Below are 12,780 nucleotides of genomic sequence, written 5' to 3'. Positions count from 1 at the left end.
AGAGCATGAGCTCCTCACACACGGGGCACAGCTTTCTCATCCTCTCATTTTAGGAAGTGCTTAACACACAGTTTGTTTACTGAAGGGGAAAAGTCATCACCAGATCTTCCTTACAAACTCCCTCATTCTACTTTCCTCTTCCTTACAAACTCCCTCATTCTACTTTTCCTTTGTTGCTCCCTTTCTCAACCTTCACCTCCTCAGGCTCCTCCCTAGAGGGTCCCTCAATGCAGCAGTCCTTCATTCTCTGTCACTTTTCCATTCCAGTCTGTTCTGTCCTATTCTACAATAAGATCCAAGCAAACCCTTTGCAACAGGATCACTTCTGCTTGGTCTGACCCTGCACCCTCCAAGACCATCTCCCTCTGGGGGCCAAAATCTCCCTGAACTCACATCACTCAACACCCACTCAGTACTAGAACACGGAAATAACCTGCACCACGGCTCCTGCTGCCTCACCTAAAGTATGACCAGGTTGGGTTCATAAAAGCATCATCAGTGACAACTTGAAAGCATCATTACTTCAAACCACCCAAGGGAACCTGGTGGAGCAGTGAGAACAGGTTACCACAGAGCCCTAACTGGTGGCAAGGGCATAGAGCTGGGGTGGCATCAGCAGGGTTCTGGGCGGCACGAGGTGAGCCACAAGCAGACACTTAACCATATCACCACCCTCACTGCCATCTTGGTCTTTTCCTGTAAGGTTCCAGAATCAGGGATAAGAAAGCCTCTATGCCAAGCATCCTGGCTTCATAAAAATGAAGCTTTTTCTCCTAATCTTGCTACATATGAAATATGAGGTAAATCAGGAGGTTAAATATGAAAGTAAGGGACTTGAAGGTCAAGAATGAGCCAGAAAAGGAATAGCACAAATGGGAGCACGAGTCACAGAACACACCCCCACCTTTCTCTACCATCACCACCAGGAGCACCATCATCATATCGCTGTCAACACCACCACCAGCATTATCACCAACACTATCATCAAGGTCACCACCGTCATCACCAACATCACCAGCAGCAGCATCTTCTTCCTCCTCACCATCATCATCATCACCACCATCATCATCACCACCATCATCATCATCACCATCATCATCACCACCAGCACCACCATCACCATCATCATCATCACCATCACCATCACCACCATCATCATCACCATCAACATCACCACCATCACCATCATCATCTTCACCATTACCATCATCATCATCATCATCGTCATCATCACCAACATCACCACCATCATCTCTAAGACTACTGGACACTTTCATGATCCAGTCAATGCCCTGTGTGTTCCTCATGCACTTAATCTGTTATTCATAGTAACTAAAGGAAAATTCAAGCACAGAGAAACAGAATGGGAACCCCAGCTGCCCGGCTCCACCATCCTCGCTCAGCTCCAGCATACCTACTGCTTCTCCGGAAATGAACCAAAGAAAAGGCCCCCCACCACAACCTCACAGAGCCGGCGTGCATGACCACTTAGACCACGTATGTTGGGGCACGCCTCATTGTCTCCAGGCAGCACATACATGGGTTCAACACGCAGCTGCATGTGACATGTATAGATCACAGGAGACAAAACTACTCATGGTGGCTTTGCATAGTCTCTACAGTTTACTGACAAAAGGAACAGACTACAGAAATTAACTCCATTTTATCGGGGGCAGGGAAAAGAACCAAGGAAGGGCTACAGTATCCTCTGAGCAGCCAATCACAGTCACCCACGGGGATCTTGCCGGGCCCCGTCTACACCCCAGGTGACACTGCCAGGCTCTAAACTCCAGCTCTGGGAGCAGCATGCCCACACCTGCCCCCACATGCCCACACTGGGGGGCAGGGGAGATACCTCAAGTCTCGTGTTCTGATCCCAGTGAGACTATTCCTTCCACAGGCCTTCTTCTCCTGACAGTGTCACAGGGGTGACCATCACACAGTCACGTTTGGAGCCACCACAGTGATCCCTTAAGACAAGAGCACTAGATCCCACCATACAAGACCTCTCCAGCCCGGGCTACAGCTCGCAGGGGCCAGGTGACGGGAAGCCCCCCAGGCCCATCACACGGGCTGCCCCCAGAGAGAAGGGAGAGGGGCCCATGGACAGAAAAGGGGGTCACATGGGGAGGGCATCCCCAGCAGCCCCCCACCCCCAGACACCGTGGCAGGAGGGACTGACAGAGGTTGTGACATGCTCACGGCTCCGGAAGCACCATCAGCAGGAATGACACAGGGCCCTTCCGAGAAACAAACACACCAGCCCTTCCACACTCAGGCGCTTTACCTGCAAGAGAGACCCTGAGTGGCCAGGTCTCCCCCTCTCCACAGGGAAGTCTGACCCTCCTCCCCCGCGACCCCTCCCCAAAGCAACCCACAGGGACTGAAGACCAGGGTCCCTCAGGGAGAAAGGGGAGCCGACAGGCAGTAGCAACACCACAGAAGCCTGCTGGGGACACCCCACCAAAGAGAGGACACCACAGGGCAGGCCCCATGCCTCCTCCGGGCCCCAGTCACCAACCTACCTGTGCTCTGCAACATGGACCCACGGCCCCCAACCGGGATTCTAGGGCTCCAGGGATACAAGCAACGTTGTTCTCACCAGCCCACTACCCAGATTCATCACTGCACCAGCACACGACCAACCTGGGGCTTGAGCATCAGAGCCCTGATGCCAGGCTGGAGGGTCTGCCCTGCCTCCAAGCTGCAGAGCTCTTGGTTCTAAACTCACTGAGAGGTCAGAGCACAAGACGGGATAACTGAGTCAGGACCCCCATCATGGAGGGAGGGCACATCACAGCTGCTCACTGCTGCCCCTCACCCATGCCAGCAGCTTTGCTCCCTCCCCAAAAGTTCCCTCCCCAGCGAATCTGGGTAAATATAGTGGATCCCTGCCCCAGTAAGAGTGGGGGGTAAACACCGGCTCCAAAGGGGAATTCCATGATTTAACTTTTGGAAACTCCCGAAAGCAGCTTTCCATTTTGGTTTTTGTTTGTGTGTCTGCTGCATTTTGGTTTTATTAGCAAGGAAATGAGAAACGGTGCTCACCTCTGCATGCGATCCCTTGGCTGTCGATAATCTGCTTGCAAACCCCGCAGACCTGGGGTTTCTTAAAGACTTTGTTCTTAAAACTGTGCAGACTCGTTAACTCTTCTGGCTGGAAAAGCAAAGGGAGAAACTGTCAGCCCCACGATTCATTGTTTGTTTGCTTTTTCTCTTCTCTTTCAGGAAAGTCAGCATCTAGCAGAGTTTGGTAAGAGCTAAAACAGGAACTTCACCCACTCCACAGAGAAGGACAAGAAGCCGTCCAGACAGAGCTGGGATTCCCCAGGGGAGCTCAGATGCCCAGTCAGCATTCTCAGTGCCCTTTCCCCACCTCCCCCCACCCACACACACACCGCTTGCAAATCCCCCTTTAAATGGGTGAAGAGGGCTAGGAGTGCTGCACTGATCAATGCTGATAATGTGATCACATATAATCTTCCACCGACTCCATGACACAGTAATCCACAGGCATTCCCTGAACCTTAATGCTTCCTCTGGAAGCAACACTCAGCAAATAGCACAACGGTGTTCGGAGGAAGCCGGTGACGGATCCTCCCGGCCCCTGGGCCTCTCCAAGTGCACTTCTGCAGACAGAGAAGCCATCATAGGAGACCAGCTCCCCACTAAACCCGGCATAGCACAGAGTTCGCGACATGTGTGGGTACTGGGGATACCTGAGCCCCTCATCTACCAAACCCCAGTCTGCAGAGTCAAGGTTCACAGCTCTATCTGGTCATCTCACAAAAATTCAATTTGCCTTAGAAACCAAACCCCCATCATTCTACCCAACTGGTGACATACGGCAGTGTATTCTCCCAGCGTGACGATCCACTGAGGCCTGTACTGACCATCTGAAGCAACCACAGCCCCCTGGAAGATTACTGTTGGCCAGAATGGGAAACTAATGGTACCACTGTAGTTTCTTACAGATGTTTTTAGAGCTACACCAACACTGTGACTCAGCAATTCCACTCTGAGAGACACTCCACAGAAGCAAATATATATGCCCACAAATTCTTGTGCAAGAATGGGCAGAGCTACCTTATTTAAAAGTGCCCCAAACAGAAATAACCCAAATGCCCATCAAAAGGAGACAGGATGAACAAACTGTGATATATTCCTACGCCGGACCACTGTTCAGGGACACACAAGAGCTTGCCACCATTACATGCTACTCATCACGAGTAAGCATCAAGTGTTACACCACACTGAGCGAAAGAGCTCCAACACAGAGGCATACTGTGATGACTATTTATAGGATGTTCACGAACAGGCAAACCACTCTATCTAGTTCCTCAGAGACTGGAAAACAGGGAGGTGAGCTCCATGACTGCCCCAGATTCCTGCATCTCAGAAGAATACACAGAAGGAAGGGGACCAGTGTACTACCTGGAATAGAGGAGACAGCGCTAAGCACCCAGGCAGAGGAGGGCAGCAAGAGTTCACTCGCCAGAGCACCACAGAACAGGGATGCTTGGAACCCCTACGAGGAGCACAAGGGCCCTCCAAAATGTTCAGCCAGGCACTGATGAGCACGTGTGTGGTGTACGTGCAAGTCGCAGTACAATCTGCCCAAAATAAGGCCCAGAAAGAGGGACCACCTAAGTAAACACATAGATCAACAGACAGAGCATCAGTGAGCTGTGGGAAAGTTCAAGCGGCCCAACACATGTGTAATTGAGGTCTCTGTGGAGAGGGGACGGGAGGATCACTGAAAATATAATACTTAAAAGCTTTCCAAAATCAGAGCGAAACTATTAACCCATAGAGTAAAGACTCCACAAATCCCAAGTACAAAAAATGTGGCAGAAATGATGCCAACACACATGATAATCACACTGTCCAAACCCAGTGATACACAGAAAATTGTAAATGCGCCCAGAGAGGAGGAAAAGCCACATTAAGAAGAAGACCAACCATACGCACAATCACAGATTTCTCATGAAAAGTAAAGGCAGGGAGAAAACCATAGAGAGATACAGGGTGTGAAGAGAAATTCTGCCAAGCTAAAATTTTGGACCCAGCAAACACAGCATTCAAAAATTAAAGTGAATTTTAAAATTCTTGCGATATGCAAAAGCCAAAATACTTCATCACCAGCAGACATACACTACGAGATGAGTTAAACACAGTCAGAGCACAAAGGAAATGATCACAACTGGAAAGACAGCTTTACACAGAAAGAACGGTGCCAGAAATGGCAAGTATGTGGATAAATACATGCAGTTTTCTTTTAAGATTAAAAACTCACTACAAAATAATTAACTTTTGAAGCAAAAACTACTAACGATGTAACATGAGGTTAAACAAACATAAAAGTAAAATTTATGAGCACAATGCCCAGGAAAAGAGAAATGTAAGCATTCTACTGCAAGGCTCTTGTACTTTTCATTAGATTATATACTATTTTAGCAACTACTAAAATAATGAATGACAGGGAATAATCCAACAAAACAGATAAAATGAAATTACTTCTTAAAAGTTCGACTAATCTAGGGGTACCTGCCTGGCTCAGTCAGTGGAGCACAGGACTCTTGATCTCATGGTCATGAGTTCAAGCTCCATGTTGGGTGTAGAGATTATTTTAAAATAAGATCTTTAAAACATTAAAAATAAAAGTAAAATAAAACTTCAATTAATCTAAACATGGCAAAAAAGAAAGTAGAGCAAAAACTAGGTGACAGAAACAGAAAACAAATAGCAAGATGATAGACTTAAACCTCACCATATTAATGATCACATTATGTAAATAGTTTAAGGGCCCTAATTCAAAGGCAAAGATTGCCAGACTATATTCCTTTAGAAACAAAAAAGACAGAAAAAATACACAAGGATGATGTTAAAGGAAAGCTGGAGTGGCTATATTAATATCAGACAAAGTTGACTCCAGATCAAAGAATGCTACCAATGATATGGAAAGGGATTTCATAATGATAAGAGGGTACATGCATCAAAAGAACATACAATCCTAAAACTGTATGCACCTACTAACAATACCCTCAAAATACATAAAGCAAGAAATGAAAGAATTGCAAAGACATAGAGAGGCAAATGTGCAAATATAGTCAGAAACTTATTTATTTCTCTTTTAGGCTGAACCATGTCCCCATGAAATTCTTATGTTGATGTTTTAACTCCCAATATGACTGTATGTAGAGATGGGGCCTTTAAAGAGGTAATTAAGGTCAAATAAGGTCAGGGTGGGATCCTAATCCAGTAGGACTGGTACCCTTACAAGAAGAGGAAGAGATACCTGGAGGGTGGGGAGATTGCACACCAAGGAAAGTCCATTTGAGGAGGACTCACTGAGAAGGTAGCCATCTACAAATCAAGGAAAAGACCTCGGGAAAAACAAAGCCTGTCAACACCTTGATCTTGGACTTCTAGCTTCCAGAACTGCAAGAAAATAAATTTCTGTTGTTTAAGTCCCCTGTCTGGCATTTTGTTATGGCAGTGCCAGCAAGCTAATATACCCCTTCCCAATCACTAATGCTTATTTTTATCAATAATAACAATTGATAATTATCACAGGAAATAACCAAAGATAGGTAAGATTTGATTTAACCAAAGATACCTAACTAAAGATAGGTAACATTCTCAAAAGACTTGAACTAATTGACACTGACAGAACATCAGACCTATAGCAACAGAATACACAAACTTTTCAAGTGCATATGTAATGTCCATACTGAGGCAGACCACAGCCTGGGATATAAAACAAGTCCACATAAATTTAAAAGTATCAAACCATACTAAATATGTTCTCTGACCACAGTGGGGTTATATTAGAAACCATTAAAACAAAATCCTTGTAAAATCCCCCAAGTATTTAGAAATTAAACACACTTAAATAATACATTGTAGAAAACAGGATTTATCCCAGGGAAGCAAAAATGGTTTAACATAAAAAATAATCAATAAAATAAAAGAGAAACCTACACAATCTTTCAAATAATCGGGGGAAAAAAAACTCTAACAAAATCCAACATCCATTTCCTGATAAACACTCTCAAATCAAAATAGAGAAAGACTTCCTCAACTTGGTAAAAATCTACCATAAACCCCAATTTAAGGACAACAGACTGAATGCTTTCCCTTTAAGCTCCAGAACAAGGCAAAGATGTCTGCAATCAACATTTCTATTTAACACTGTCTTAGAGGGTCTCATCAATGTAATTAGGCAAGAAAATAAATAATAGGTATCCAGTTTGAAGAGAAAGAAGTAAAATTGTCTTTAGTCACTGATGACACCAGTCTTTTTTTTTTCCTTTACGATTTTATTTCTTTATTTCACAGACCAAGATTACAAGTAGGCAGAGAGGAAGGCAGAGAGAGGAGGAAGCAGGCTCCCTGTTGAGCAGAGAGCCCGATGTGGGGCTTAATCCCAGGACCCTGGGATCATGACCTGAGCTGAAGGTAGAGGCTTTAACTCACTGAGCCACCCAGGTGCCCCGACACCGCTGTCTTTAAAAACAAACAAAAAAAATTCATGAAATGTAGAAAAAAGCTCTAGAACAAATGAGTTCAGCAAAGCTGAAAGATGAGAGTTCAATGACCGTATAAAATGTAATTCTACCTCTTAACAATGAACATTCAGAAACTGAAATTCAAAGGACATCACCATTTACAGGATCATCAAAAATACTAAATCTAGGGTGCTTGGGTGGCTCAGTCATTAAGTGTCTGCCTTTGGCTCAGGTCATGATCCCAGGTCCTGGGATCAAGCCCCACATCTGGCTTCCTGCTCCTCGGGAAACCTGCTTCTCCCTCTCCCACTCCCCCTGCTTGTGCTCCCTTTCCCGCTGTGTCTCTCTGTCAAATAAATAAAGAACATCTTTTTAAAAAATATATTAAATCCTTAGGAATCAATCTAACCAAAAATGTGAAAGACCTATAAAGTAAAAAAACACAAATCATTCCATAAAGTGAGGAAGACCTACAGAGGCAGAGGGATATACCATGTTCATGGATGATAAGACTCCGCTATAGTCAAGATGCAGTTTCTTTCATAAAATGGACAGATTCCACACCATCTGAATGGAAATCCCAGCAGCAAATGATTCTAAAATTCAGGTTTACAGTCAAAGCACTCAGAACTGCCAAAACAACTTTGAAGTTTGCACATGTTTAAGTACACAATTTGCTAAGTATCCAGACCCCAAGTCCTCACTCCCTGACCTATAGCAGACATAACTGATCACTCACAGCTACCATCCCCAACTGGCCTTACAAGGGACTGGATCTGGGTGGGGGGGGGGGATTCCAATGTCAACAGCTGTTCCAGCTGTTCCCATCTTCCCTGCTATTTGAGCTTCCTGGAGCGCAGGCAGCTTAATGGCTTTCGACCTGACCAGCTCTAGTCCTAGTCTCCCCCGCGTCCCATCTGACCATTTCTAGTTCCTCCAAAGTCTCGTCATATCATCAGGCATCTCGTGGTGTTTTTCTTATCTTGTCAAACCCATCTAAGGAGACAAAGTTACTAGGGACTTGGGGACACAGAGCATACCTTCCCCTCCAGCCTATGAACAAAACTACGGTAGAGGACCAAACGCTATATATACCAGGTGTACAAAGGAGCAGCCTATGGGCATCTCTTGGTCAGCTTCTGAAACCACACTCTCAAAACCCCGCCCAGACCAGTTAAAACAGATCATCTGGAGGTGAGGCTAGAATACATTTTTTTTCCCAAAACTCACCCCGTGATCCCAACTGCAGCCCGGACTGGGAGCAGCCACTACGTAAGGGACTAGACGGCAAGGAACCTCCAACAACGCAAGGGGCTGTGAGCGCATCCCCGTACATCCGTTCGCTGCAGGTCTTTGCAAGAGACTAAACTTCTGGAGCGAGGCTCCTGCACATGGTGCCTGCGAGGGAGGGACGGCAGTGCTCCTCTCGAGAAGCTCAGGACCTTGGCAGGGCCCTCCTGTCCCGTAACCATAACAACCGCGGACCCACAAACACGGATGGGAGGATGCGAAACAGAAACCACAGAGCCAAAGTTAGAGTCTGTGGGCTCAGACCCCGTCTCCGCCCGGCTCGTGCCCAGACAGGAGCAGCCATTCAAACAGCTGAAAATGCAGTCCTCACGGCAATGCCCCAGTTGGAGCCTACGTCCCCACCTCGTGTGTGGGTTACTTGTTTATGGGCCTTCTGTCCACTGCTGCACTGCGAGAGCCCGGAGGCAGGACACAGGGCTCTCATGCATGAGTCTCTGAGCCCCTCTGCACAGCGCCTGGCAGGCAGAGAACCTCCGGCCCTCAATTAACATTTGTTAAGGGAATGAATTGGCCCTAGTCTGGGGGCCAACCGGGGACAGTGTGACCTTTTATTCCTCCCAAATACCTTTATTCCAACCAGGGAGAAAGAAGCACTGTGTTCCTGCGGTTTTCTTGCCCGCTGGTGCCCACTGGGCCGCAGCTAGAAGGCTGGAGGGTAAACAGCAGAGGTGCTGTGGTTGGGGAGGAGGGGGCGGGGCACGCTGAAACCAGTCCCATCCCCAGTCGCGGGTCCCGGGTGCATCCCCGAGGTTCCTCGCCCCAGATAGTGTAATAACAGCTGCTACGCTTCATCTGTACGGAGTGTCTCCACTGTGAAATGAGCCGGCGGGATTAGGCGGCCTTTGTTCTCACCTGATCCTGCGCTTTCGTTTTGCTCGTTTTTGCCCCAGAGGTGGGGCCCCAGAGCGCTTGGGGGGGGGGGGGGATGTTCCACGCTGCAGCATTCAGCAGGCTCAGTTCAGGAATCTAAATTGCATTTAATTGTTAGGAGGAGACAGTTGGAAGGGCAGCGGGCAGGGCTGCCTGTTCCACAAGGACTCCCGGAGGGTTACCCGGTAATTAGTGCTGGTCTTGATTGGAAGGTCTCTTTTTAGAACAAAAAATCTCGGCAAAATTGAGCAAGTTTTAGCTCCACGTGAGCGTGGGAGGGAACAGCTCTGCTCAGCTCTCCTCTCCAGATGCAAAACTGCACACAGCTCTCTGGGGGTTCTCTGGGCTAATGCTACAGTAGCAACACGAGCAACACGGTGACCCACACAAAGGCTAAATCAGCAGCGACCACGCTGTTTTCCTCCCAGGGAAAGAGGATTCAGGCGTGAGTTCTGGTACCTGGGAAACCAGAAGGCAGCATCCCCAGGAGCAGACCCTGGGGCAAGAACACAAATCAACTTGACCCTGAAGTTAAAGGGCCACCAAACCTTCCTCCATGGCCAGAGTAGACCCTAAACCTCTGGGATGACGCCCAGAGAGGTCTCCACTCTTTGGCAGCCAGAGGACACAGGCGTCCAGTCACCATCCCCACACCACACCTTGTCCCCAAGCTCCACAGTCATAGCATCTGGCCATTAAACTAGTTATCAGAATTCGAGGCGACAGAAGTGGTGTGACACTTTGACTTCTCATTTCCCAGAATCTTAGAAAAGTTTCTGAGGGAAAAGAAAGTAATAAATGCCTAATTATTAGGCTCAGAGAAAAAGCTGCGAAAGCCAGGCGGGGAATCTGCTCCGTTTAATTCAAACGCGGTGGAGGACGGTTCCGTGGACCCCCGACTGCAACGTGGCCTGGTGAACTTGTACCACCGCAACATGCCCGCATCCCAACATCACAAAGCTAGGGGTCCTTTCCGTTTGAAAGAAATCTGGGCTGCACCCCCAGTGCATCAAGGACCAGTGTCCTACTTCCATTCCAGAAAAGGAGTCCAATGAAGCCCTTTCGAAAGGCAGTTGTATTAGAAAGTTAACCCTGAATTGTCTCCCACAGGTTCCTGTGCTCATCAGGGCATCCACCTCCCACCAGGCAAAGGCGCGCTTCCCTGCTTCCCCTCTCTCCCTCTCGGCCCCCCCTGCGCTGGCGCACACAAAGTACTCACGCGCGTGCACAGAAACACGCGCGAATACGCACAGACAAGGGCTCAGAGCACGCGCAGACAAGGGTTCGCGGACACACGTGGGCACAAGGACGCGCGCGCGCGCACGGACCCAAAAGCGCTTTTGGAGAACCCCAGCGCCCCGCCCCCGCCCCCGATCCCCTCCCAGCTCCGAGCCCGCCAGCTCCCCTCTTTGAGCCCCGTGCCCCTGCGTCCGGCTCAGAGAGACCCGCGCCCCCGCGCGCCAGCACCCACTCACCTGGTGCCGGTGCCGGCGCGCCCGGGCCCCGCGCGCGCACCCTCCAGGCGGCCCCGAGGTCAGAGCGCGCAGCCGCATGGCCGCTTGGACACCAGCGGAGAACCCGGCCTGGCCAAGTGAGGATGGTCGCAGCGGGCACTGGCCCCTCTCCCGCGGCACAGCCCGGGTGAGATGCCTCCTGGGCCCCGGCGCCTGGAAGTCCAGGGCAAAGTTCGACCCCAGAGACCCGAAAGGACGCAGCCGGCACCTCCCAAGTCCTCTCTACCGTCAGAAGTCAGATGCCGGGAACAAAAGCCAGGCGAGCGAGTGAGCGCACGGTCCCCCCGCGCCCCTCCATCTGACACGAATTAGCCCTTCCTCCCCCGCCCCAGACCGCAGCTCCACGGAGGAGGCAAAAGGCTTCTCAGCCAAAGGCAGGCAAAGCGCAGAAGAAAGGCTTCCCAGGGCAGGGCTGGGGGGCAAACCTTCCGCCGCTGCCCGACTTAATTACGCACGCCTTTGGAGGGGGTCAGCTTGACTAGGATTTCAGACCTCTCCAAGAATGCCAACCTAGGGGCTTAAAGTCAAACCTGCAGGCTCAGGCTTTCAGGATTTTAAAATCTTGACTGTGGTCCAGTAAACCTGGTAATCTAGCCGGCCGGGAGTGCAAAGAAGGAAAACCCCAACTCAGAAGGGCTCTCTTTCCAATGTGCCTCCTGCAACCAAGGAAAGCCGGGAGCCCTCCCTCCTAGAGGGAGGAGGACTGGCTATGGGTTACAGCAGGCTCAAAGCTCAGGATTAGGGTCCTTCCACAGCTGGGGGGTTGAGGTCCCTCCTCTCTTCTCACCATCCTCAGGACCATCCAGCTGCTAGAAAATAATGTCCCGTTTTCCTCTCAGGCTCTGTGATCTTGGAAGGAAATTTAAAACTGGGAGCATGGGAGCTGAAGGTGACCAGAAGGGTGGGGGCAGACTGTCACAAGAAGGGGAAGCCAGACACCTGGAAAGTGGAAGGGTCACTTAGCCTGAAGGACAGCCCAGAGTGGGGGAGGGCACAATCCTAGGACAGAATAGCTCTTTTCTTAAGTGCATTGGACCCCCACTGAACAGAGGGGACACGGCTGCCATTGTGGGGCAGTGATCTCAGCTCTGGCAGCTCCTGGGAGAGGGAAAGGCTGCCTTGATCATGTTTGGCCAGAAGAGGAGGGAGCAGAAGGGCTAGGGAGCCTTCTGGCCTCAGGCTGCTCGCCTGTAACCCCCGCTGTGGGCCCCTACTGACCTGGCCTGCTGGGTGCCCAGCCCGAAAGCACCACGCACAGACCTGGGTCAGGCCAACACTCTGACTTCCCATCTTTGATTCCGTGAGCAACTCCAATGTCTTAGCTGTGGAAGCAGCCAGGGTGGGCTAGAGCGAGGTCTTTATGGCTAACACATGTGCGAATTCCAGTGGTGGATTCAAGGCCAGAATTAACCTCTCGGGTTCTGGCACGGAACATCCATCTTCCTGTTTCTACAGTGAAACAGCAAGGTCACCTCCTTTCAGCCACAAACAAACACCAACCAACCCAGCGTCCCACCATTGGGGTACAGACACCCATCTATTCTCATGGCTCCCGCCCCAAAACTGAGATCACT

At 49.4% G+C, this 12,780-nt stretch overlaps 1 protein-coding gene across 5 annotated transcripts in view; it reads right to left on the bottom strand.

Moving 5' to 3' along the window:
* Positions 1 to 12,780, bottom strand: part of TNS3 (tensin 3) — a 201,825-nt gene that overhangs the window by 157,029 nt on the left and 32,016 nt on the right. For 3 of the 5 annotated variants that reach the window (XM_059170650.1, XM_059170653.1, XM_059170652.1), the window contains exon 1: positions 2,526 to 2,556. In XM_059170650.1, the coding sequence (XP_059026633.1) occupies positions 2,526 to 2,541 (16 nt within the window). In that variant the 5' untranslated portion in view covers positions 2,542 to 2,556. Of the gene's footprint in view, positions 1 to 2,525; positions 2,557 to 3,048; positions 3,158 to 12,780 lie in introns of those variants that run through there. The other 2 variants (XM_059170656.1, XM_059170657.1) reach the window with 1 other exon arrangement.

This window comes from Mustela lutreola, chromosome 4 (genome assembly GCF_030435805.1).
Source record: "Mustela lutreola isolate mMusLut2 chromosome 4, mMusLut2.pri, whole genome shotgun sequence".
NCBI classification, from domain to species: Eukaryota; Metazoa; Chordata; class Mammalia; order Carnivora; family Mustelidae; genus Mustela; species Mustela lutreola.
Note: the sequence above shows the minus strand (reverse complement) of the source record. Positions and strands in the feature narration are given on the sequence as shown.